Raw genomic sequence first — 27,319 nt, forward strand, 5'->3', positions numbered from 1 at the left:
AAAATACAATAAAAGTCTCTTCCATATGCTAAAAAGAGCCCCAAAATATTTAACAGATGCTTTAATTATTTAACAGCTGTTTTATATAGGGCGTAAAGGTGTTTGCGTAATAATAATGCTAACAAGTCATCTAAAGAAGATATGCATTATATATGATAACAAATCTAGTGCATTCGCTGTGTTCTGTCATAAGTTTCAAAATAAAAGTCACACATAGATTTTTAATTTTTAGGTTATATACTGTTCAAACCTTATTGGTTCAAACATGTCAACTTCGGTTTCTACCCTACGCTTTATTTCTAAAATTATACGAATAGATTTTTTCACTTTACATTGTGGTTGAATTTGTTAACTTCAGTAAATGCTAACTAATGAGCAATATAGTTTATCACCATTTATTAATCTTTGTTGATGTTAGTTAATGGCAATACAATTGTTCATGTTAGGTTATAGTGCATTAACTTGTAAAATGTTAACAGAAACAACTTTTGATAAAAAGTATGAAATGCTAGTAAGTAAATACCGTAATTAACATTAACAACTAAGATCAATAAACCTATAGCATTATATACCCATTGTTCCTTGATATGTTATGCTAACAAACCTAATGCATTAACAAATTATAACAAATACAAGTTAAGTTTTTTTATAACCAATATCAAAACCGAAAACAATCCAACTTCCCGCCACTCTCTGTAAAATTATCAAGCTGCTTATCTTAATTTATAATATTAATTTATAATATTTTAAATAGTGCTATATTTATATGGTTATCAATATGTTATTACAACACTTATTATGGTATCGGTCAACCTAACTGTACTAAACTAGTAAAAGCATCTACAAGCCAATGGGTGGCAGTAAAATCTTGTCATGTTTCTACCTGTTGCATGTGCTTTCCAAGAAGAAGAGACGAAAGCTTAGATGGGTGTGTATCGCTACTAAAAATACGAGTTTTGGTTTTAAATGAGGTAAGATATTCTTACTTGTCGAATGTGATCCAAGTAAAACCGTTTAACTGATCAAGTCTTTGGGTTTGGATAAACTCCCACAAGTTACGGGAGAAGATTGGTAAGTTTTTGATTACTAGAAAGTTTCTTTTTGTTACAACTTTTACATGTTACTGTGTTAGACGTAAAATCCAGCGATGTTCAAATTTTAAATTCAGTTTTCGTAAACCAAACTGGTTCAAAAATACTATAGTAAACTGTAATACTAGAGTATTTTATAGTATAATTACTACTATAGCCAATTATAGTATTTACTATACTAAGGTACAAAAATACTATAGTATTAAGGAATTTACCTTACTACAGTTTACTATATTAAAGTATTTTTCATTTAGGTTTGTAAACTTTCGTAACACAAGTAAGTTAGTTAAAGCTTTGTAAAAAAATGTTTACTTTTTATTTCTTTTTAAAAATAAATTCTGAATGTATTTATGTGAAAACCAGGCTTAAGTCTCATAATCTAATTAGTTTGATTTCAACCATTGATTTCAATTTAATTTAAATATTTGACATGACCTTACTCTGTCAGTATTAAAGATATCAGGGAAATATTTTTTTACAGATTATTCTTTATGTTATGTAGTAGGATGATTTTATGTACAAAACAGTCACAAATAAATGACTTAAGCTGTGTTTAACAGCTAAATTTATACATCCCTACAAAGGTATCCTATTTATTTAAATTATATAAGAGTAGAGCATGGTAAAGTTTAGAATAATTAAAGTAATATTTAACATGCTTTTTTAAGGATATGTGGTACAGGAAGGTTTGGCATCACTAGTCCTGCCAAGCAGCATTCACCACGGCGGGGGAAATCAGACCCATTGTGTGCAGGGTGGTTATCTACCTACAGCGGGATATGTCAGGGGACAGCTGCCTGCACCAGCTTCAACCACAAACCGGGCCCATTGTGTCAGTGTCCTCCGTGCCCTGTCCCAAGACAAAACCTTGCACCTATCGTGGAGTGTCCGGCAGCAAATACGTGCAGCTCAATGTCGGTGGAAATTTGTACTATTCCACTCTTCAAGTGCTCACCCGGCAGGACACCCTGCTGAGGTCCATGTTTAGCGGCAAGATGGAGGTGCTCACTGATAAGGAAGGTGAGCTATTTATCCAGTGCAGTCACTTTCAGATAAGATGTAACCTATTTACCCTTGGCCTGTGTGGTGTCTGCGAAGTTACACTGAGTCCTGTGATCTTTTAGGTTGGATTCTAATCGATCGCTGTGGGAAACACTTTGGTTCAATTCTCAGCTATCTCCGTGATGGATTAGTGACTTTGCCCAAAAGCAGACAAGGTATCATGGAGCTCCAGGCGGAGGCCAAGTATTACCAGATCAAGGGGTTGATAGACTTGTGCCAGAGGGCCCTGCAGGTTAGTAGAGACTTATGATGAAATTGCTTGGCTTTTTGTAAAAGAAAAATGAGTTAACTCATTTGATGGTTTGCTGCTGGATTTTTTCAGGATAATAAAGAAAAAGCACTGTGTGTCATCCCAGTCATAACATCTCCTAAAGAGGAGGAGAGACTTGTACAAGGCTGTAAGAGAGTAAGGGTTTCATTGCAATGTAACTCTACCCTGATAATGCTTTGCTGGTTTTTAGGTTTCTTTAAATTAATTTAAGCACAAGATCATCTTCAACTCTAAATGTCTCATGCCAGCTGTTATTTTCATATTTGCAGCCAGTCGTGAAACTCCTCTACAACCGAGGGAACAACAAATATTCCTATACAAGGTAAATATAAGTAATATTTTATGTAGCATTTGAGATATTTAATTGACTGTATCATTTCATCTTAATTCTTGTTTTTTCTAAAGCAACTCGGATGACAACTTACTCAAGAACATTGAGTTGTTTGAAAAGCTGTCACTGAGTTACAGCGGTCGTGTACTCTTCCTCAAAGATGTTATTGGAGACGAGATCTGCTGCTGGTCCTTTTACGGTCAGGGTCGCAAGCTAGCGGAAGTCTGCTGCACATCTATCGTTTATGCTACTGAGAAGAAGCAGACAAAGGTAAGTGCTGTGATGCACTTTCATGGACAAAAATAGTCGTCATCTACTAAAATGTATAAAGCAAAACTCTTGTAATGCTTTCAGGTTGAGTTTCCAGAGGCACGGATCTACGAGGAGACGCTAAATGCATTGCTTTACGAGACTCTTCCGGTCCCAGATAACTCTCTGTTGGAGGCCACTCGCAGACGTAACAATTGTTGCTCGCACAGTGAAGAGGAGGAGGCTGTGGAGCTGAGGGAGCGTGTGCGTCGAATTCACATTAAAAGATACAGTACTTATGATGACAGACCACTTGGACATTAGCCTGTACATTGAGGCTTCCTGTGTGTAAATATAGGGAACACTAAGATACCCGCACAAATCACTGAGAGAACGTAATACCACTTTATCATTTTTTACCGAAAGAGGTAAAACTGCAAGAGGAAGCTTGACAATCCATGGTTTTGATGAAATGCTCTCTTGAGAGTTTTTTTTATAATAATGTGAAGATGACAAACGGTTGATTTTGCATTGCTGTCAGTTCTTTCATTTTAATTTACCTCAACATTTTATGCTTATTTTTTATAGGAAAACACTTTAGAAATGACTAAACTTAATCAAAGGACTTTTACATTTCATAACGTTTTGCCAAGATGAATCTGTGAAATGAATTAGTGTTTCTACTAACCTTACTGGTTCATGTACTCTGTTATATTCATGCCTTATGCCTTGCTGTATCACTCATACTGTGATTTAAAATTAAATTGATTGTATATGAAATTGATTTGATAAAATTAAATTATGCAAAAGAAGTGATTATGACTACAAATGTTCAGATTAAATTGACTTGAAATTTTAGTGTGGGACAATGAGTGGCTCCTCCTTCTTTAAAACAGCCAATAGCATATAGTTTACCTCACACAGCCTGGAATCGGATGAGAAGCTGAAGGGCAAAGTGATTGTATTAAAAAAAATCATTAATCTGTGTTGACTGAAGTTAAAAGTTGTTTTAAATGCTTTTTGTCAATAGTTTAAAGATATCCTTAAAGGAAAACACCACTGTTTTTTTATATTTTACTATGTTCTTACCTCAACTTAGACTAAATAATACCTATCTTTTTTCAATGCGTGCACTTAAACTTTGTACAGCATGTTGTGAATGTGTTAGCGTTTAGCCTACCCCCATTCATTCCTTAGGATCCAAACAGGGATGAATTTAGAAGCCACCCAACACTTCCATGTTTTCCCTATTTAAAGACTGTTACATGAGTAGTTAGACGGAAACACGTAAAACGTGGCGATTTTTTAAGCGGATAAAAAATTTGAACTATATTGTATGGTGGAAGAGCACTTAGTTTGCCGCACTTCGACCTCTGGCGCAGTAATATTAATGAATTTGATTAAGAGGGGGAGTTCTCAGGAGTGCTCTTCCGCCATATAATATAGTTCTCATTTTTTATTCCCTTAAAAAATCGCCACGTTTTATTATGTGCCACCATACTTACTTGTGTAACTACTCATGTAACAGTCTTTAAGTAGGGAAAATAAGGAAGTGTTTGGTGGCTTATAAATTCATTCCTTTTTGGATCCTAAAGAATGAATGGGGCTGGGCTAAATACTAACACATTCATAACGCGCTGTACACATTTAAGTACACGCATTAAAAAAAAGATAGGTAAGTATTAATTTGTCTAAGTTGGGGTAAGAACATAGTAAAATATTGAAAAACAGTGGTGTTTTTCTTTAAGGTGAACATATTCATACTAAAAGACAAAAAACTTCAATTTCATGGGTATTTTAATTTTAATGAACTTGATCTATTGGTTCCCCTTCTGTGGTTTACAGAAAAAAATATTTAACACAAATTTTGTTAGGATCTATTACTGCACTTTTATCTTGCATCGAGCTACGTAGTAGAGGTTACAGACAAATTATAGACATTTCAATTTATGGTATACCAAAATGGTGCTTTGAAATGTGCTGAGATTTCTTTTTTAGTCTGTGCTATTTTCGTTCAAAAAACATTTTGCACCTTGCATCTGTGGCCATTTTTAGATTTTAACACACCTGTGTTTTCCTTATATCACGATGTCATTCCCATTTCATGCATCACATATCTTTTGAATCCAATAGTACTTACATCATGAAATGCTGAACGTCTGACAATGCGCTGATTTCTTAAACTATCACAAGCGCCTCCATCTGAACTGTCAAACGTGGAGAGGAGCTATAAATAAATCCCCGTCACAGCCCGAACAGCCTGTGGCATACGGCGCGTGAAGCGCCCATTGATCAACAGTGACGAAGGGGCGGGGCCAGCGGTGATTGCGTCATAAAGGAGCTGAAGATGGCTTCGCGATGCGCTACGGCGGTGCATAGATGCGTCAACGCTCAGCTGTCAGGACACACGTTCATATGAAAAGGAAGGAGGGATAAAGAAATATTGGGAAGAAGACACGCGAACCGTTCAAATTTATGTCTCGCACCGGTGCACAGTGCTCTTTGGTTGTTTAACAGTCAGGGACAATGAGTTCGACCACAGATGAAGAATTTAAAGAGAAATTACTATGGAACGTGAAAAGAGAGGTAAGTGTCATTTATTTCATATGCATTGAGTTTTTATTTTGTTCTGATGTGTTTGTATGCTGAAACATGAGGGGTTGTACGATTAGTCAACGTTAAGGTAACAATAATGGCTGCAGATGTGAAGAATGCGTTTTATTTCATATGTATATATAAGTTTGTAATGGTCTGTCACCAGTTTGTAACCAGTTGCAATGACCAGGCGATCCAGTTACACCACAGTTTCCATCTCTTACATTCGTTCACCTGTAGAGCTGATCGGACTCTGAAATTTTCTTCCTTATATCCGCCTATGTACTGTATTGTGTAGTGGTTTTTGTTGTGATCAATATCTTGCATCCTGTACACATGAGGAAATATAGCAAAACGATTGACCATAAATAAAAATAATAACGTGTTTTTGTCGAATAATCGCACTGCTTGTTGTAATGTAAACGTGACAAATTGACGGCAACATTTCCTTCGCAAGATCCTGGTTGATAAGAGACCACGAGACCTTTAGGGATCGCACCGATCATGCAAACTTTATTTATATCGTTATTTTAAGAGAGAGGTATAAAAACTTTATAATGCTGAAACACTATACAGTATATTGAGCTTTTAGCCTACATGTCCATATCAAAGAGCTTGTTTTTATTTTGTGTAAATGAACTGATACCATTTACAGTATCACACATATTTTGAGCATCCCTGCATTAAACAGTGCTCGCTACTGTAGTTTATCGCCACTGTTTTTTCACATTACATAGAACTTGTCAGGGCATACTGCATTACACACAACCGTATATTACATATACAACCATAACCAAACTTTCCACAATTACAAAATATACCTCCAATAAATGTTGTTATCTTACAATGCATGAGAGGAGGTGGCTACTTATTTGTTATGACTAAACATGTAATAGGTTGATGTTTTTGTCACTAACCCCTTTATAGCTCTAGTTAATAATAAACAGGGTTGTTGTTGTTTTTTTGCAAAATACACTGAGTAAGTCAGTAATTGTTTGGTAAGACGTCACATTCACGAAGTTTGGCTGGTTTTCAGTTCAGGAGCTATGAAATGAAAGAAGCTATTACATTCTTTATCATCACTATAATTAATATCTTTTGCCTCACGTTGTGGAAAAAGGCTATTTTTAAATTTGGTTCCTATGAATAATAGAAATCTTGAATGAATTTCAGGAAAGAATGGAGGATTTAAATTAGTAGCAGGATGTCTCATCTTCCACATAGATGAACCAGCCTCTTGAACTTTATGCGCATAGTCGTGGCAGATGTCATTTCTGGCAATGGTAAATGCCATGTTTAATAGACGCCAGAAATACAATAATATTTGGCTTAAGTTCTTTACATTTGTCCATCATAAGCTTCAGTCTTCTCTTTTGCCTCCAAACTGAGCCATTTCCTATGCTAACTTCCCTGTTCTTTACTTATTTCACCCAAAAATGTTTATACACTTTGACCTGTTTGTTTGCCCTAGAGGCAATTGTACATTATAAATAATTGTTTGTTCCTGAGATGTAGAATGACAGATTATTGATATATTCAACACAGTATTTAAATATATAATACCACACAACACATCAGGTGGGTTTGGCTTTCTTCGCATTAAACTGTTGCGCTTATAACGAGAAACTAACTAAAAACAAATAAATCTGAAAAATGACTGAATAAGAGCCCCACTGTTATCCACAAAATTAGATTTTTTTGTCCACCATTGACTTTCTTTGTATTACAGCCCAGGTCTCTGTCACTTTAGGCTGCAGTCAGCCGCCTTCTGGTTGCCTAGCAACTGAAAGCATCAGCAGCTACCTAAGAAGTTAAATTGCATCAGTGGACGATTAATACAGCTGCATGAAGCAGGGATGGCTCCAACAAGAGCAAAACAACTTAGTTTTATTTTCCTGTTCTTTACTTTTTTTAACGTCAATGTTTATTGGGCATATAATGACATCAATGTGCCACTATCTTGCAATGGTCTATTTAATATTTATGAATCATTTATTTTTATAGCAAAATGCATCCCGTTTAAAGGATCCTCTAGCATTCTTTCCAGTAGACAGACTGATTTTCAGTAAAAACAAGAGCTTTAGGGCTGCTTTTAGCCGTATCTGTGTTGCATTTCGCTTTGAGAAGCATTGAGAGAATAACACCACATTTTGCATTGACTGATAGACAGTAAATTAACTGAGCATCTGAGATATCCGTCTTGTAACGGCCGCATATTGCATACGTGTGTTTACCCTGACAAGCTCCTCATCGTCCTCTTTTCAGCTGTAAATGGCCTTGAGTGATGACTTCATTAGTGCCATTGTTAACGCTGTCAGCTCGGCTGGAAACGGGTTTTAATGCCATTGTGTTCGTATGAATACAGTGCATGGCTTACATTAAGCATTTACAATTTTCTGTGTAATATTTCACCATCCAACTGTACTCAATCATTCCAGGCTCATTATGTAACGTGACAGATGTAGACAACTACGGCGTACTCACTCCCAAACGTTTTAATTCCCCCCTTCCAGCCATTCGAAATACATCAGCTTTTCAATATTCCATCTCGCATTGTGTATTGGCCTTGTGTCAAATCTCATAGCATAGGGCGCAAACAACTCGGTAATCAGCGGATGCCCGTAATTTGCTGCCTCTCAATGCTACAATTACCCTTCTGCTGTTCTTCAAATTACACAAACAGCATAAAACAGCCTGTAAGGATTGTTATTAATTAGTCTGGGATCTGCTCTACTATCGACAGCTAGAAGAATTTGACAAAACCTCATTTGACACAGGTCTATACGCGTTTTACTTATCAGTTAATGCCCAATTAAAGCAATTGTGCTTACATTGCCGTGAACAATTAGTTGCTTTTCTGTGCCAGGTTCGAATGTGCCAAAAGATTTTTGCCATTATGTCTTACCGGATCCTAATTACTTGTCTTTCCGTGTTTAGGTGAAGCAGATTATGGAGGAGGCTGTGACCAAGAAGTTTGTGCACGAGGACAGCAGCCACGTCATTGCACTTTGCAGTGAGTACAAAATCAAGAGCTCTTTTTGATATCACATGTACAAAATATGACCGATTATGTTGTCAGGCACATCTCATGACATCTATGCCCATGAACATGATTTTAGCACCAGATAATCGATGGGAGACCCTCATCAGTTTCAGCACAAGGATAGCGGGGCTTAACTGGCATGATAGTTCCGGCTTTGAATCACTACCAGAAATAGGGTTGATTTGTCCGGTACGGGTGACTGGTAATGGGTGTGTGTGTGTGACTCACTCTCTTAGCTCGAGTGAAACAGAGGCAGGAACATTAGTCCAGGCATGAATTTGTTACGTCAGATACTGTGGGATACACCAATGCAGCGTGGCACCAAAAACACAAAACACAGATATTGCCATCCATCCATCCATCCATCTAGTACAGCAGTAGATCCAAAATCCACTAAACGGCACCTTTGTCAAAGATAATAATATGTTAATAATAATAATATTAACCGAATGCTCTCGGCACATATTATATTCATCAAATACTTTCGCTTCGAATCCATTTACTCCAAGCCTCAGGTCATTCAGAATGACCGAATCTGTTAAATGCCACAACATTTTCAGCAAAGTCCTCTAAGTGCATAACCTCCGGTTAAAGGAGGTTTATCGAATATATTAGGATATTGACGAACTTACAGGGTGCATCTCTAAGCTCTTCATATGGTCTTCAAAATGTTGTTTGATTAATGTTTAAATGCAGCGATTTGCGTACAGAGCTATGTGTGTATGCAAATATGACTTTGCAATGAATTTCTTATTCACACATAGCAGATTCTTGCATGTCGATATTTACAGTTTATGCGTCTCTGTCAATATGGCGTGTCAGCTTCTGCTCTGAGACTCGGCTGTTGTGTTATGTGAAGATCAGGACAGCACAAAACATGAGCATGTCACTATAAATACAAAAATCACTGTTTGTCTGCGTGACCTGAACTCTTAATAAACTATGCCATGATGTCACATTTTTGCAAAATGAATATTAATCAGAATGCGTAATATTTTCCCAGTCCGCTCTTGTTAAAACACTAAAATGGAACAGCTTCAATTGGTTAAGGTTAAAGGTCAAATGATGACAAGCAGTGATGTCAGAGTCTGGACTGCACCATGAATCACTCACTTTCTCTCTCTCTCTCTCTCTCTCTCTCTCTCTCTCTCTCTCTCTCTCTCTCATTCTAGTTTCTTCTGCTTATGTTGGGACTTTTTAGTTGTGCAACACATGTTAATAGATTCGAGTTACTGCTTGTTTTTGCTGGGTGGAAATCTTTCTTCTAACCCCTGTTAATAGTTTTAGTTTGAATATGACATTTCAGCACCTACTAATCAATTTCACATCTCCACCAGATCAAATCTTGTCTATGCCGTGATATTAATCTGGCTGTGTATTACACTAAGCTTAACTGTAAAAAGTGTGTTGAGGCACACAGCGTCTGTGGTTCCCTGTGATGCATGCTGGGAACCATTTAAGATTTTAATCAGCTGATCAGTGCTTTTATGCATTTGCACCTTGCTGCTCCTATTCATTTCACAGCAGTGATATTAAAAGGTATACGATTTTATATAGCCATATAATATTACATAGACCAAGTCGGTTTTTAGGTGAGACAAGGTATTCAAATATCACGTATACATTTGTAAATGTAATGTCATATATGTTATTAAAAATTAAATATTGTAAAAAAATGTGTAATATTAAACTGTACCTGTCAAAATTATTTGCAGTATCCGGGTTACTGTGTGTTTTTAGTTTTGAGCAGTTACCTGCAAATGTCGCAACTGGCCAATCAGAATCAAGCATTCCGACGAGCTGCCCAAGTCTTGTTAAATATTCAGTATTTGTTATTTCTTTGTAAAATATTCACTTTATCTTATATCATATTAAATATTCAGCATATCTCACATATTGTTATATTAAAGCCAGTGGGTAATTTCACCACGAAATTACGAATGCTAAGCCGGGACAGTCAAATAAAAAGAGACATGTTAATGAAAGCACAGAGTCACAGTGTTGACACTTTCTAGGAAATTGTACTTATTCATGGCTTACTTTTAGTCATTTCTGCATATTAAGCTGGGAAAGAACAAAGGATTTTAACAAAAAGATTGCACACTTTAGATTTAATGTTTATTTTCTGTCTCTGATAATGTGCTTTTTATGTTTGGATGGAGAATTAGGATGTGTGCTAAAGTTCTTTCAAAGTAATAAAAATAGAATTGATGAATTCCTTTTGCACATTTTGTTTCCTAGTTTGTATTTTTCCGTCTCCTTATTATGGACATAAAAGGCAGGGCTGTCACAATGATTAAATAATCGTCTCATTGCGATTGTTTGACCTCATCGTGATGATTTCAGATCACCGCAATGATTGCACATCTCTCTAAAAACACAAGGGGGAGCTGCTGCACCTGTATAAATGAGACAGGGTCAGATAACGCGATACATTGCAAAGCCGTTCAATATACAGTAGAAAAAACAGCATTTAAAGAAATGCTGCAAAACTTTGATGAGCAGTATGAACTACCTGGTAAAACATAAATTTAGAGAAATGAAGGATGCTAATCTTAATTTTCAGACACTTTATTGTGTTTATTTCTTATTAAGAATTTTTGAAAGATATATTCTTTAAATAATTGCTTTTAAATATGTATTGTGTATTAATATTTACTGCCAGGTAAACCTTGCAAAATGTTTAATAATCGTGACAGCCCTAATAAAAGGTATAAAGTGCATGACTGATTTGAAATGTTTGGGGTGTTAAAGGGTGTGAGTGTCTTATAGTCGTGACTTGGTTTTTTGAGGATTCATTGTAAATGCTATTCTTCAGAGGAGTGTGTGTGTGTATGTGGGTAGGGATGGGTGGTCTGGGAGCTTTGCCAATCCGTTGTCACCACCGAAAAGCCGAGCAGCTTCCCTCTATTACAGACGAGAGTCTTCAGTCACGGATTCCCCACGCATCCTATCACCCCCTCACTTTCATCCTAGAGCTCTCACGCTCTCACCCACGTCACGCCAGCTTACGACAGTGCACTTCTCAGCTAAATTATGTTTCAGGCAATGTTTGATCACAAAGAATTGTGGTAGTGAACAAGGATGCTTGTTTACGGTGTGGGTACGGTATATAGATGCATTTGAGCGATGTAAAGGCTTTGTACAGATTAAGGTAGTCTGGAGGAAACGTTCTGTTAGCATTCCCATTCATTTCAATGGCAGTACACACTTCTTTGTGACTAAGGAGATATACTGGAAAAGCCTACAAAACCAGTCTAATTTCATTACTTTGCAAAATGACCAACCTAATGATCGGATATGAAAACTAATTTGATTTATTTGCAGTGAGAAAAAGCCAGTTTCAGAGCATTTGCCATTAGTAAGAAGATGGCAATAACATTTTATACTGACAGATATTTGCTTTCTAAACTAGTCACTCGATGCCCTTTCTTTAAAAGTTTCAAAAAGCTGTGTTTCCCAGAATTGTAGCATCTGTCAGATGACTCATTTCACTGCTTTCCTTTTTGGTGTGTTTTGATATCGGTGTTTCTTTTGGATCATGTGCCTGTACCTGCTGCCTTTCCATAATGCCAAGCACACGCTGTACAGACATGCCCAGTCAGATATCGAGCCATTAGGCACATCAGTGCTGATGTCATAATACAGTAGTCTCTGTCTTGTTACTGCCACACCACAAATGCTTGTTTTAGAATTACACGGCTAAGTGCCTTTACCGATCTCTGTGTAGTGTAGCATACAGAAATGGCACTTTATCTCGTTTTCAATCAAAATAAGGATGTTCCAGTCGTAGTAGGTTGGAAACTAGACATTGGACGATAGCTATACCCTCAAGGATTTCTTTCTTACGAAGATGCAATTAGGATGTTAATTGATTTTGCTTAATTTGATTCCATGTGTCTTTTTTCATTCTGTCAAAGATGTTCATTAAGTGTGTAACCGATGCTCATTGCACAATGACTATGCTATGAATCTACCTTTTTATATAAAGGCTCCTGCGTGCACACCAAGTGGGAGCACTGAGAAAACCCTGCTCATTTCCCGCTTGCAATTATGCTTTTCATGTGCATTCATCTTGAATATTTAATCATTTTGACATGATTTGATGTCCTTACTGTGTACTGATTCGACTCTTTAAAAATTGGTTGGCCTTTGTGCTCTGACAGCTTCTTCCTCCTTGCATATTTAAAATGAACAAGTAGTGGGTTGTGTCGTGGGTCAGCATGTAGCCCAAGCTGTTATCCCACTAGCAAATCAATGGGAATCAAATAACAGACCTTGGTTTATCAAGTTTTTTTTTGCCTTTACTGTTTTTAAAAAAGACAATAAAGATCAACAGTAAAGGATATGTATGAAGAGAGGGGGTAGGATTGGAAAGGGATCACAAGCTGAGACTCGAACTCAGTTTAATTGCAACATATTAGAAGACCTACCATGCTGCCAAGGCTTTAACTCGTATGCAATATTAAAGCAAAAAAAGTAATTTGTGAAAATCTAGTCAATATGTGCAATATGAGGAGCTTAGATTTAAAAGCTGTTAAATGCTACCTCCGCCAATATTGACCGAATAATCTCGGCATGTACATTATGTTCATCAAATACATTCGCTTGAATTTAACTTAATCCCGGCCTCAGGCCATTCAGAAATACCGCTTTGTTGGCCACATCGAAGTGTGCACAAAATTCATTTTTTCTTCCAGTGCATTCATATATTTCTTTTATCAGTTTATGTGTTCCCTGGGATCGAATCCATGACTTTTGCACGGCAAACGCAATGCTCTACTGGTTGACGAAGAAGAACAAAGTACACTTTGCTACTACAAAGACCTACAGGAGCTGTCAGATTTGAAATGATGGAGAGCTGAGAGTCGGGCAGATCATTATGAGGTGTTCCTTATGTTTAAATAGTACTTTATTGTTATTAGTATATTATCAAAAAGTCATAGTTCATACACGGGGTCAAAGGGCAATGCCATAACAGCAGCAGGTGTAGTATTATATGTGCCTAAAGGGATAGTTCACTTTAAAATGAAAATTCTGTCATCATTTACTCATCCTCATGTTGTTCTAAACCTGTATGAATTTATTTTATGTGATGAACACAAAAGAAGATATTTTGAGAAACACACTGCAGATAGTGTCCTTTGACTTCCATAGTAAGAATAAAATAATGATGGAATTTAATGGGTAGTGTCAACTGTGTGCTTACCATCATTTATCAAAATATTTTCTTAGTCATTTATCACAATACTTCAAAAATATTTTTTTATTCCTACTATGGAAGTCTATGGACACTATCTGCTGTGTGTTTACCATGATTTCTCTAAATATCTTTTGTGTTCATCAGAAAAAAGAAATTTATACAGGTTTAGAACGACATAAGGATGAGAAAATGATGACAGAATTTTCATTTTAAAGTTAACTATCCCTTGAATATATTTACACTACACCTGCATACCTACCTACCTACACACGCTGTGCTTCATCAGTGTTCCTATTTAAAGTGTTCCATGATCTCTGGAAGCCAATGTTGACATTTGAAATCACCTAAACAAACACACCCCTAACCCAATAGAATCTGGACTTTCTTTTGATAGACCCGCCCCACACATACGCAACCCAGGGAACGATGTCGGATAGTATACACGCCCCTTACTGCTGATTGGCTACGTGTGTTTTCGGCCTCCCTTTTCCAAAGCCTTTTTCAAAAATCGTGCACCCCGCCTTTAAATTAAGATACTGTCCACGAACAGGAATTTGGGCACATTGTCACATCATGTGACTTCCGATACATCCTGAATCCTGGAATGCAAACAAAACTCAAGGCAAGTCAAGAAAGCAAAATCTGGTCTTGTTTTTCCCGTCTTCTTGTACAAATAGCAAATTCCCTTCACTTCGGTCTGCAGTTTTAAATCGCTAAGCATCATACTGAGCCTTGATGAAAATGTACAGTTTTTCTCTCGAACACCTGCAACACTGTGAGCTAATTATAAACTAATGAGTGAATGAATAGAGTTATGAGTCATTTCTGTTTACCCAGCGTTCCTCAGCTGATTCTCAAGATGAAACATCTTGTGAATGAGTCTTGCCTGAGATCCACATTCAAATTAGACAGAGAGCAGACTTTATTTGTGAAACACGCAGCTGTTCGCTCTGATGTGGCCAAGACAAATGTGGAAGAGTTAGTAGAGTACGTTTTCAAGCTTCATTTACCCATTGACACGATGCATAATCAGCAATTAGTTTGAATTTTTTTGCTACAGACAAATGTTTTAACATTTTACTTAGAGCAGGAACAGATGGAACAGTGCTATTTTCCAAATGGGAATGGTTTGTGGATATGGGACATACTTTTGAAACTAAGGGTTGGTCACACAATAAAAACAATTAAAAATTCCTTACGTGTGACATTATATTTACAAATGATTAAACCAAATAGCGGACTTGTGACATTTGAACGTCTTATCTTGAAACCAAAGTAAACAGCAATTTTTTGTTTTTTACTTTATTTGTCCAGTGAGATCATTTGAATATCACGCAGAGGTAACAGTAATCTTATAATCTGATCATCTCATCTCATATATTGCTGCACCAGTGTCTAATTGCATTGAGTTTATTTTTGACAGGCAGTGTTGTGGGCATCATTTAGGGAGACCACAGAGCCTGCATGAGACTCCGGTGTACCACTGATTAAAGTCTGTCACCATGACAACCCACTGTTTCTATACAGGGATTTGTCCATGTCAGAGGCTATTACGTACAAATTTGCTGAAACACAAACACAAATACACACAGTTATGTAACCATTAGCTGCTGAATCTTTTTTAGGTTTACCAAATTTGGTCATGTCTGAGCATCGTACCCCTTCAGTTTTGGCCTAAAGTGGCTCCTGGCATATCCGCTGGCAACACGCTTGATCCCTGACAGCTTTACGCAGGTGCGATTCGCATGAATGACATCACGTGCACTCACAATCCATGTGATGGAACTGAGGAGCACACAAGACCTTCTCTGCACACGCTTTCCGATGCTATCTGCAGGGGTCTGCGCTCCAGGAAGCCAGGTGACATCTGACCTTCACGACTTGACTTCCTATGAGGTTGTACAATTCGTTCTACTCGCAAGGACAGAATCAACGTCATATTCTCATTGATTTCATCAGCCTGGAGACTATGCAGAGAGACGCTCGGTGTTAAATGACAAGGGTCTAGCGGAGTCATCCACGGGGACTGTCTCAGGTGTCTTTGTAGGTGTTTTTGTTGTTTTTGAGTGACAATCTAGATGTTATTTTTGCGTTTTCGTTTGGGATTTGTGGCTGATTTTTTGCACAAAGGAATGCAGTCGTGATCAGTGCACCTATCGGAGTGATGCGTGTGTGTGCTGGCATGTGATTGGCTGTATAGAGGGTACAAAATTAACAATTGCAATTAAGTGTTAATTGCAAACTAAAATAAGTATTTTGGTGATTAAATAAAAATGAGTTCATACAGCTGTTTGCCAGAGGATGGTTACTAAGTTCAGCAAAACAAAGGGATGCATAACGATTAATCATGATTAATCCATAGCAGAATAAAAGTTTACGTCATATGTGCGAACTGTGTATAATAATTATGTATTTATACATTTACACACATGCATGGTTAATTCTAAGAAAACATTTACATTTATAAATTAAATATATTTATACCACGGGTCTGTTGAATGCTGTATTCTGATTGGCTGAGAAATGTTCCGTGGATATACATTATTTTCTGATAACCACACACCTAACTTGTCAAATGTTTTAAAAATAGGCACCAGAACAATGTTTGTGGTAACCGTGGTATAAGAGGAATAATTGACTCCGGTCCTTTGAATTATTTGAAAATAATGCACACCCGCGGTGTAACGGCACTCCGCTTCGCATTGCACCTTGGGTGTGCATTATTTTCTTATAATTTCAATGGCCTGTTGTCAATTATTCCTTATATATATATATATATATATATATATATTCATTTAATTTAATTTAATTTAATTTAATTTAATTTAATTTAATTTAATTTAATTTAATTTAATTTAATTTAAGTTTATTTCAAGTTTGCCGATTGAATATTTGAGTTTAGTCGCTTCATTCACGCATGAAATCCGCACGTGAAATTTTTGTCATTGAGAAATGCACGCGGAAATTTGCATAACGCGTCTTCACATTGACTTAACATTGAAATCACTCGCTCTTACCGCGGCTGGTCTGAACGCAGCATTAGAATGAGCCTTTTTTTATTCACACACACTGCATGCCATCGCCGCCATGTTTCTACAGTAGCCCTAAAAACGGATGGAGCGTGTTTTTTCACTACATTGGCTGCATCCAAAACCTCTGACAGTTCGTATGAATGAGATGAAGTACCTACTTACTGACCGTTAAAACAGTAGGTACTATATAGTATGAATCCTGGTAGTATGAATGAAATTCGGATGTACTACATCCACCATGTTGATACATCACGTGACATACATCATCATGTCATTCCAGCGCGAATACGGCCGCATCACCGCTTTCCGCCATTTCCTAATATATTCCTCTTCTTCTTCGTTGGATAACTCCTCTCCCGGGTCATCATGGGATAGTAAAGTGTCATCCGGTTACTTTTCGCTTGCTGTTTTTGGACATACTACTCGCCTCGCCTATAGCTTTTCGCCTACTATATAGTATGGAAGTCTCATTCGATGACATGTTTGTCCTGTGGTTGCTACCGTAGCGTCTCTATGCATTTCGAAAGGGAGGGGCGAGCTATGGACTACGCCATTGGTTGCAATTTACAATCTCACCACTAGATGCCGCTAAAAATTTACACAGAGGACCTTTAATAGTTATGTCTAAAAGAAATATTAGCTTAATAATTTTTTTGTTTCTTATATTTTGCATGATTCATTTAAAATGTTATGTAATTTATAAAACCGTTAGTTCCAGTCCTTGATTCTGATTGGTCAATAGCTGTCATCTTTAGATTAAACACAGCTGACTGCTGCACCCTGTGATGTTGTGTATCACTGCTGCTCAGCACCCTTAGCAACCACCCTTAGCAACATAATCAAATGTGAAGCTTTCTGTTGCCTATTACAGTCGGTCAGGGACAATTTTCAAGTGGAAGGAAAGTTTTTGGTGATTTTACTTCATTAAAATTGCGTTGATAGCTATTTTTTTTAATATTTGTATTGTGTGGTACTCCTTCGTAACTTATAGCTTATCTATATATATGGTGTCGTCATGGCTCACTGCCTCGTAAGAGTTCTTGTAGCTCAGTTGGTAGAGCATTGTGTTAGCAGCACAAAGGTTAGTAAATGCACAAAAACACACAACTATTTAACAACTCTTCAATCCTATTTACACAAATGCTTGCAAATAATTATTTTCTCAAACTAGATGGCTCTATCAAAGTTGATCCTGTCTCTGCTTCTGGACATGTGATGCTCCCATCCCTCCTTAAATCTCACGTTCCCTCACACCAGCTGCGCATGAGTCTGGATGCTCCTCTGCATCTTTTAGGATTTCAACTCTTTTATTTCATTGCTATTGTTGTTCTGTACTGCTGGACTAGTTGATGTTGTTTCCCTTAATAAGAGGCGCATGTTAGAGAGGTAAAGCGTAGGATTGATTCCCTGCTGGGGGACGCGCTTTTTTGGAAGTGAGAAGATGTAGCACATGTATGCCTCCTGTGGAGCGTTAAAAAGAGGGTGCACAAAATTCTTGTGATCAAGAACATACAGGATGAAATAAAATGAAAAAGGTGTTCAAATAAGACACTTATTTAAAACTCAAAAACACTTAATTATACATTTCACACACATGCAGTTTCATGTACCTGTATTTCCTTTGCTCGAATAATCATTTCACATTATTCCAAAACAGTGACTCCAAAGCAAGCCAAACTCAAGTGGCTGAATTTAGTAACAGCCCAGGAGGGTAACAAGCAGTTTCTTTGTATAAAAACTAATAAATCTGACCAGTCGTATAACAATGATTAACAGGGATTTTTGATTCCCAGATTTTGAATGTGAACACTGTATATGTATGTATATCAACATGTTGTACGACCTCAAAATGTCACTTACTGTTAATATGCACTTATTTCATCTCGCAATTGGTGATTAAATATTGATTTACTCTAAGGGTCCATAAAACCAGCAATCTTTTCTCTGAAAGGCACAGCGGTGATGGCAGAGTTTATCTAATCTTTCTGGACTAAGTCGGACAAGTTGAATGGAAATCAATCTGCTTAAGGCTTCCTCCATCAGCTTTATGAAAGTTTATCTGATCAACAGTTTCTTTGTCTTAGCTCTTAAGAAACACACAGATGGTTCGATCTGCTCGGCCACAGTTGCTGAAACTATGAGTTGAGTGGACCAGTCATCAAACATCTGCTCAAGAGAAAAGAAAATGTCATCAATGACAATATTGACATTTACGTGACAGAAACACTTACTGATTTAGACTGGTACCTTATTTATGTTATCTCTTAATATCAGTACTCGTTTTTATAGTAATGATGAAGCCTGCATTACTTTACTGGAATAGGTCATTTTATTTGGGCTAAAAAGATCTCAGCTTTGCTGGTGCTTCTAAAATCTTCACGTTAAAGAGAATTGGTCACCCAAAAATAAAAATTCTCTCAAAGTTTACTCGCCCTTATGCCATCCCAGTTTTATGTGACCTTTCTTCAGCTCAACAGGAAAATGGTTTTTATTTTTAAAAAAATCTATCGTTTAATGTCAATGTAAAGGTCCCAACTTGTTGAAGCTCCAAAAGGCACATACTGTACATGCATCATAAAAGGCATCATTAAAGAAATCCGGACGACTCCAGCGGGTTAATAAATGTCTTAAGTAAAAAAAATACAGCGGCGGAAAGAGACCACTTTAAGATTATTTTCAGCTTTTCAATGTTTTTTGCTAAAATCATAATAAAAATTATGTTTTTATTTGCATTAAAGGTGTTTTTAAAGCTTTAATTGTGTTTGCAGTACGCAATATAACGTGTTCATGTTTCACGTGTAAAAAAACACATTCGTTTTCACACAATTTACTTATTTGCATAGCTTGTTTTACTGTCCTAAAACAAGCTGATGTCTTTCTATGAAATCCCTCCTTTAGAAATACGTAACGAGTTCTGATTGTGTAGTTTGTATAGGGTGTTGTGATTCGATAGCAGCTTAGCAGAGCCGTTAGCTTAGCTGGCGACTGACGTATTTCTGTGGGCGGAGTTTAGTAAAAATTGTTCTAGTGACGTCATTAAAGCAGGAAGTAGAGGGATGTAGTCCAAACCGGCCGTTCGCTGTAGGCTTTGAAAGGCGAATTCTGTTAAAGAAAATATATCGCCAGGCAGTGACCATTGAGCTTTATCATTTTACAGGTATTATTAATGCTATTATAGCCACAATACACACTAACTAGGGTTTAAAAAATGGGATCAGGAAGAACGTGACCTTTAAATGTTTTATGTTCAAATATGAAGACACGTCCGTAATTAAATCTCACTGTTTATCCTTTGCTATAATAAAATATACAGCATAAGAACGAGTCTCAAGAATCATAGGAATCAATGAGATTTAAAATTATTAATGTGTTGCCATATTTGGTTTCAGTTTCGCTAAATATGATCAAAATATTTGTTATTCTGACACATACCATCCCACAAATATTATACTTTTATTAGTTTTTACTTTACGGTTATTTACTTTTAAATTACTTTTATAATGGGTGTATGTGCTTTTTAAAGCTTCAACGTTTTGTGACATATTGTATATGGATGTAAAGTGACAGATATTTAACAGATATATAACAAAATGTACATTTATCCAAAGCAACGTACAATGTAGAAATGCACTGTTATTAAAATTTTGCAGATACCGATATCTTGGTGGATATAAAAACTCAATTTCGAAGATAAATTTTTTATAATATTCACATAATATTTCCTTACATTTTCTTTACACTGAGCTCAAATTTATTGCATTTTCCTGTTCTCTTTTAATTGAGAGGAAATATTGGCCGTGACTTATTGCTTTTATCGTCCATTACTGATCATTGGCCGATATATTGGTGCAGCTCTAGTACAAAGTATTACAAGGCGTACAGTTTTTATCAGTATGTGTGTTCTCTGGATTTAAACCCATTACCTTTTTTGTGCAAACTGCTACCACTAAGCTATACAGGAACACAGAAACATCTTTGTTTGTGTTTGACTGTCAGGGCCGCTGGTGTAGTGGACAGTGCTTTGACACGTAGGACAGACACGCTTTAAAGGGGACATATCATGAAAATTTGAGTTTTTCATGTTTAAGTGCTATAATTGGGTCCCCAGTGCTTCTATCAACCTAGAAAATGTGAAAAAGATCAACCCAGTAACTTAGTATTGGTAAACCATTCTCTGCAAACATGTGAAAAAATAGGTCATTGAAATTGATCTCCCCTTGTGATGTCAGAAGGGGATAATACCGCCTTTTAATCTGCACTATCCAACCACAGCACTGCCATTTAGTGAAGTGATTAACTCATTTGCATTTTAAAGACCACACCCAAAAACGGCACATTTTTGCTCACACCTACAAAGTGGCAATTGCAATTGTTATAATAAGTTATCTGTGGGATATTTTGAGCTAGAACTACGTACTCTGGGGAGACCAAAGATTTATTTGACATCTTAAAATAGTCTTGAATAGCATCTTCTGGATTAACATGAACTGAATTGTATTAAATTAACTTATTCAAGTGAACTGAAATGTTAACCTACAATACATCCTGTCCAATATACATATTCCTTTTAACCTGTTGACATTGCCTAAGTGGACATGTTATTCCCATGAGATAAGGAGGACAGTGTCCACACAATGGGACGAAGATCATGGCGTTCATTAAGTACAGCGGTGCTAAGCCTTTCTTGTCTTTGCTCCCAAACCAGCACGTGTGCCAGAGACGGATGACTCACCGTACGTCTCCTTTCTCTCCCCTTTTCTTTCTACTCTATTAATCCCTTGTTTTGGTTCTGTCGTTTCTCTCTCCGCTCATTTCCTCACTCTTCATCACTTCAGCTCCGTCTTTCTTCTGCTCCTCCTTTCACGTCTTGTCTAATCTTCTCTATAGTCTCTTTCTCAAGAACCTCCAGTCCACCACCCACACGCTCTCCACAGCTGCCGAGTCCCTCTGTAATGCAGTTCATTACTGTCTATTACTGTGACTCATAGCTTGACTGCACAGTCACAGGTGGGTCTCCCCCCCAGGCGCAGCGTACAGACGGCAGCAGACCCCCACTAGAGAGTTGATAGTAGCATTGATTACAGCCATCGATCAACGTGTGTCGCTGCAGGTGTGAGCATGTTTACATGTTTGTCATGTCATATGCTCTCGAAAGCCAGCAGTATAAGCAAAGTCCCATCGTTGCACTTGGACGCCATATTTGCAACACCTCTGGGGAGCTATTTCAGTCAAGCAAGCCCTACTTGAATTGGGGAAGACCAATAAAATGACCCGCTATGGTCACAATAAAACAACATGTTAAACTGGACATCAACTGTACCATATAGTTTTATCTTCTATTGCGCAATTATTATTATAAAAAAATTGCAGTGGGTTTTTATTTAGTATTTATTTTATTAATATTTTCTGTTCATATATTTTAGTAGACATGTGATCAGTGGGATGATGTACATCCAACCAGTTAAATGTAAATGAATTCCTTCAGGGTGTTGCAGTTATACTGTTAGATTAACACAACTTCCACTTTCAAGGGTTATGCCTTAACAGAACGGAGACTCATAAAACACCACACCTGGGTAATGTGCTCTGCTTTGCTCTGTAAACACAATCTCAATCTGATCCTGAAAGACTTCCCTTAATTGTGCTACAGCCTAATTAGATCTTCTAAAAGCTCAGCACAAAGCTCAAACAGACTCTTCCTCTTTCTTCTAATGACTTAACAGAGTCTTACACTCTTTCAGGATTGAAAAACGTGCTAGGACTTCAGTCATTAATGCTCCATTATGACTCGCAAGGATGCTAAACTGCAGCAGTGATTTATGAGAGGTAATATTTTGTTCATTAAAAGCGGGTTGTTGTGTGTCAGATGCACTTTCCAGTGTTAATTCGTACTTGCTAAGTAAAGGTTATTACAGATAAATCAAATGAATGTTTTGTAATGCCTCAGTGATGAAATATTGGTCTTCTGTGATAATAGATACAAATGCAAATGGCACTAATGTCTTAACCAGATATGAAATAATAATGCAGCTGGCAACGGGACGAAAAGTTTTTTAATTTCTTGTCTTGCTCCCACACCGAAAACTGTTTCAGAGTTATTTTGCACAAAACTGTATACTGTACACTAGTGCGCACAAAATACGCACAAATATTTTTTAATTTCAAAACTTTTTATTAATTTTTTTTTTTCTATAGCACCTTTCAGAATTTAACATTGTTGCAAATTAGCTTTACAGGAAATGCATGTTAGTACAGACAGTAGAGACAACAGCAAAGTAAGAAAAGAGCAAATTATAAAATATAAAGAATACATGGTATTAGTGCAATTCTTATCCTCTATCTATTCTTAAATTTAAATAAATAAATAAATCTTATATATATATTAGCAATACTAAGGGTGTGTAGTCTGTGTACACACCAAAGTGTGAATTTTTTGTAAATTTGCGCAAACTTTTTCAACTTTTCCGTGAAATGTTTCTAAATTCATGATTTTTTTCTAAATTCTAAAAAGTGAAGCGAATATGGTGTATATTGCGTGTACAGCAAATTATAAAATATAAAGAATACACGGTATTAGTGCAATTCTTATCCTCTATCTATTCTTAAATATAAATAAATAAATAAATAAATAAATAGTATATATATATTAGCAAACCTAAGGGTGTGTACAATTTTTCTAAATTTGCATACAATTTTTCTAAATTCACGTGAAATTGTTTTAAATTTGTGCGAAATTTCTCTAAATTTGCGTAAAAATGTTCTAAATTGTCGTGAAATTTTTCTAAATTCATCTGAAATATTTTTTCTAAATTCGCGTGAAATTGTTATACATTCGCGCAAAATTTTTCAACTTGCACAGAAGAAGCAACTTTGAGGCTAGTTACACGCTTTAGCGGCAATCATGATTTTTGTCATTTGCATCACCTAGCGCAAATTCACATCTGTTTGAGTCTTTGGGCCCTATCTTGCACCCAGCGCAATTTTATTTATTGTGTGGCTGCATTAAAAAAATTATCATGCAAATAACGATAAAAGTATTTTCATAAGTTTGTTGTGTGGCTGTATTACGTTTATTTTATGTAAATAATAATTAAAATGTTTTCATAAGAAACCTTAATGTATGTGAACTTGAACTTTGGGGTTGGACTGCTTGCGTTTCTTGGGTCCGATTTCAAAGCCCCCAAACCCTTCAACACTTTCAGCGGTGAGGGTGGACCCAGCGATGTCCTCTGCTGGCGTCAGGTCATGTGTACAGACAGGTCCACCTCCCGTTACACGGAGTGCCCGATTTACGCTGGCAAGCTTGGGATTCCCCCTTCTCCTGACATCATTGTAGCGCTTGTGGCGCAACGTCCTGGGGATGCCAGCTGATGAGACAATTGTGGCTATTTCCTCCCACGCCTGTTTAACATACTCTGATTTGGGCGGGTTTCTCCCATCTCCATACAAAACAACTTCTCTGTCTTTGACTGCTCTTACAAGAACGTTGGTCTCCTCGGCTGTGAACAGCTCCTGGCGTGCGCCTGGTAAATCCATCATAATAATAGCAACCCGCCATGGAACTTGCGCACTTGCGTTTAAAGGAAATGTTGGATGATGTTCTGATTGGTTTATTTGAAGTTACGCCCAAACCACACCTATGAATAAAGAACCTACTTCAGACCAACCCCTTATTGATTTGCGCCTGGCGCAAGAGTTATTTCTCCCGCCGGGAAAATAACAACAACGCCCAAGATCCGCCCACAAAGTCACTTGCGCTTTGCGCTTCACACTTGCGTTTCAGATCGTTAGGGCCCATTGTGTTGACTTTGTATGTAATCTACTCACGCAGATAATTGCGGTTTGTAATCAAAAAGTTATATTTTTATAAGATGTATATTAGCAATTAAATGTAAATATATTGGTTTGTAAGAATGTAATCAGTTTCTTATTAAAAAGATGACAACTACAATATATTTAAACAATTTCAAGAATCAGACATGTGTCAGAAATACCTGTCGTTCCATCTGAAGGCTCGTACCTACCTCAATGTTTTACTAAAACAGTATATACTTTTTCTGGGACTATGAGACATTTAGTCAATTATCATGATAGGTGACAGATATCATATTAAACTAGACATGCCATCCAGCTTATATGAAAATAGGAAGCACTGTATAAAAACAGGAAATTTTTAACACGCAATAATACAGTCTTTTCCCTTAATAGGACTAGTTTAAAGGTTTATTATAAAACTAGTTTTATGTAAGTGTGTGTGAAGGACAGAATTGCTTGTGGGTGTTTGCATGCAGTATGCATACACCAGGGCATTCAAAACAACATGCACAAAGAGCTTATGCAAACACATCTTTAAGCATGTTTAGCAAGAGATCCTTTAGTTGTTGCTTTCTATATGGTGGCTTGGGGGAAACAGGAAGTGCCACATTTAAAAGTGCCACTTGGGACACAAGCTTTTTAGGAGAGGATCGGTTACGTTCTCCAGGGTGAAGCACTCGGCCTGCACTTAGTTGATTCAGAAGTGGGCGTGGACAGTTTACACATTAAAATTGGAGGTGTGAATTGTGAAGGGATATACACTAGTTCTCCAAGTAGAAAGTTGGATGTCCCTCCTGAGTTCACTTTATACTCATATTCGCAGCTCATTGATCATATACCTGGCTGGCCTCTGTGGATAATCTGTTTGCATTTTCCCTTTATGAATTTTGTGTGCTTTCTTTGAGAGTGCCAAACTGGCTCTCGAATGCAGTAGTGCGTTTACGCTGCATCTCCCAGTGGCGCAAGCGAAGCAATAAAGGCGCTATTACCGCCATAAACATTTGATTGCTTTCTCAAATGCAGTCGAGTATGTGCCTGCGCTGGGACCTCGATTCCACTGAGATATTGATAGCATCAATCACGCGTCGGCAGGTAGATTTCACTCTCTCCGCTTTTAGAGCGGATGCAAATCTCACTGCTGGCCTTTCATTTCAATCATGTAAAAAATAAACTTTTATTTCATTTGCCTGGCGCAAGTCTTCTCATGCTTCTTGATTTATGTCAGTCTTGGTGCATGAGCAGTTGGGTAATTGTCAAGAGAGACCGATAGACACATTAGTTATGTTTTGTGTTAGGATAAACATCTGTTCAATCCTTTATTGTTGAGATTGAGGTGATTTGGGCTGGGGAAACCATTGGCTTTGTTTATTTGTTTATGAAGGTAGCCCATAGCGCTTCAGGGGCTGTAGTTTAGCAAAGCAGTCGCATTAACAGGCAGTTTGCTGCCTTACTGAAATATTTAACTTTGCTCCAGGTAACAATAGTAAATTTTATTACAAGCTTCAATATGCTTTAGCACCTGTCATGAGTAAATAAGTATTTCGATTGCCTCATAAGAATTTTAGTACCCTTAAAAATTACTTTTTATCTTATAATCTCGGAGCTGGTTTGATTTGTGGCTTATATTTCTTAAGAGTTGATTTAAGTCCTGTGAAGCTGATATTCTGCAGTTTTAAATGTGATGCTAATGTACCTTCAAGACCATTTTATGTCATCTCTCTCTGCATACCCCGTCATACTAACACCTCTCTGTGTGTTTCCCACACATGCAGGCTCCATCGAGGCTTGCTTAAGCCACCTGCTAAAACGTCGTGCCGCAGGGTTTCTCCGCAGTGACAAGATCGCTGCTCTCTTCACTAAGATCGGCAAGGTGAACACCACAGCAAGTGACATTTGTCGCAAGGTGCAGGAGCAGCTTCAGCAGCAGGCCGAAATCTCCAGGTATAACTTCTCACTTATAACTTTCCATTTCAATGGTTCGAGCCCCGGCTAGGTCGGGTGGCCTTTCTGAGTGGATTTTGCATGTTCTCCCTGTGTCAGCGTGGGTTTTTATTTCGTGTACTCCGGTTTCCTGCCACAAGCCAAAAACATGTAAGGTAGGTGAATTGACCCTTCGCTAAGCCCCAACCTACTTAGTAACTGTTGCTATGCCAGTCAAACTTTTGCACATGGCAAGTCTATAACAGTATGTATGCACTGGTGTCAGACATTCCCAAGGAGCTTGCTCTAGTAGTGACGTGATTACAGTCCCAGAAGCCTCTCCCATGACGCAAATTTCCATGTGAATGTCTGTATTTACAACGTACCACGTTAATAAGAACTTGTGTTGTATAGCTCCGGGTGACTGCTCACGGACAATATCGCCGACAATATAAGCGTTCCCCCATGTTGAAGGAGTCACTCTGGGCGGGGCTGGCGCCACAGCAACAAGTAGGCTCCTGATTGGTTAATGCAGCGCGAAAATCTGCCAAAATTAAATTTTTTAAACTAGGGCGTCAGTGGCAAATTCGCGTCAAACGCAAAATGCACAAAAAGCACCATTCGCGTGTAACGCTTACCGTGCCAGATGCTCAATTCGCACCATTCGTGCAAACTAGACGCGCAAATGAGGTGGAATCTTCCTCCGG

General features: G+C 37.4%; 2 protein-coding genes across 9 annotated transcripts in view; both read left to right on the top strand.

Moving 5' to 3' along the window:
- Positions 1-845: 845 nt before the first annotated feature.
- On the top strand, positions 846-3,862 carry tnfaip1 (tumor necrosis factor, alpha-induced protein 1 (endothelial)). 3 transcript variants are annotated; one of them, XM_055196337.2, is made up of 7 exons: positions 846-1,071; positions 1,760-2,111; positions 2,216-2,385; positions 2,476-2,559; positions 2,694-2,746; positions 2,830-3,025; positions 3,110-3,862. In XM_055196337.2, exons 2-7 carry the CDS (start codon positions 1,871-1,873, stop codon positions 3,326-3,328), a joined length of 963 nt encoding a protein of 320 aa, XP_055052312.1. In that variant the 5' UTR covers positions 846-1,071; positions 1,760-1,870; the 3' UTR covers positions 3,329-3,862. The 3 variants fall into 3 exon arrangements, with proteins under 3 accessions (XP_055052312.1, XP_073719625.1, XP_073719626.1); XM_073863524.1 differs by having other exon boundaries at positions 847-971; XM_073863525.1 differs by having other exon boundaries at positions 852-928.
- A 1,452-nt stretch (positions 3,863-5,314) lies between these two features.
- sgsm2 (small G protein signaling modulator 2) overlaps positions 5,315-27,319 on the top strand; it is a 58,819-nt gene continuing 36,814 nt past the window's right edge. For all 6 annotated transcript variants that reach the window (XM_055196339.2, XM_055196340.2, XM_055196341.2 and 3 more), the window contains exons 1-3: positions 5,315-5,590; positions 8,537-8,612; positions 26,465-26,633. In XM_055196339.2, the coding sequence (XP_055052314.1) occupies positions 5,531-5,590; positions 8,537-8,612; positions 26,465-26,633 (305 nt within the window). In that variant the 5' untranslated portion in view covers positions 5,315-5,530. The remainder of the gene's footprint in view (positions 5,591-8,536; positions 8,613-26,464; positions 26,634-27,319) is intronic.

Source organism: Misgurnus anguillicaudatus, chromosome 24 (assembly GCF_027580225.2).
Source record: "Misgurnus anguillicaudatus chromosome 24, ASM2758022v2, whole genome shotgun sequence".
NCBI lineage: Eukaryota > Metazoa > Chordata > Actinopteri > Cypriniformes > Cobitidae > Misgurnus > Misgurnus anguillicaudatus.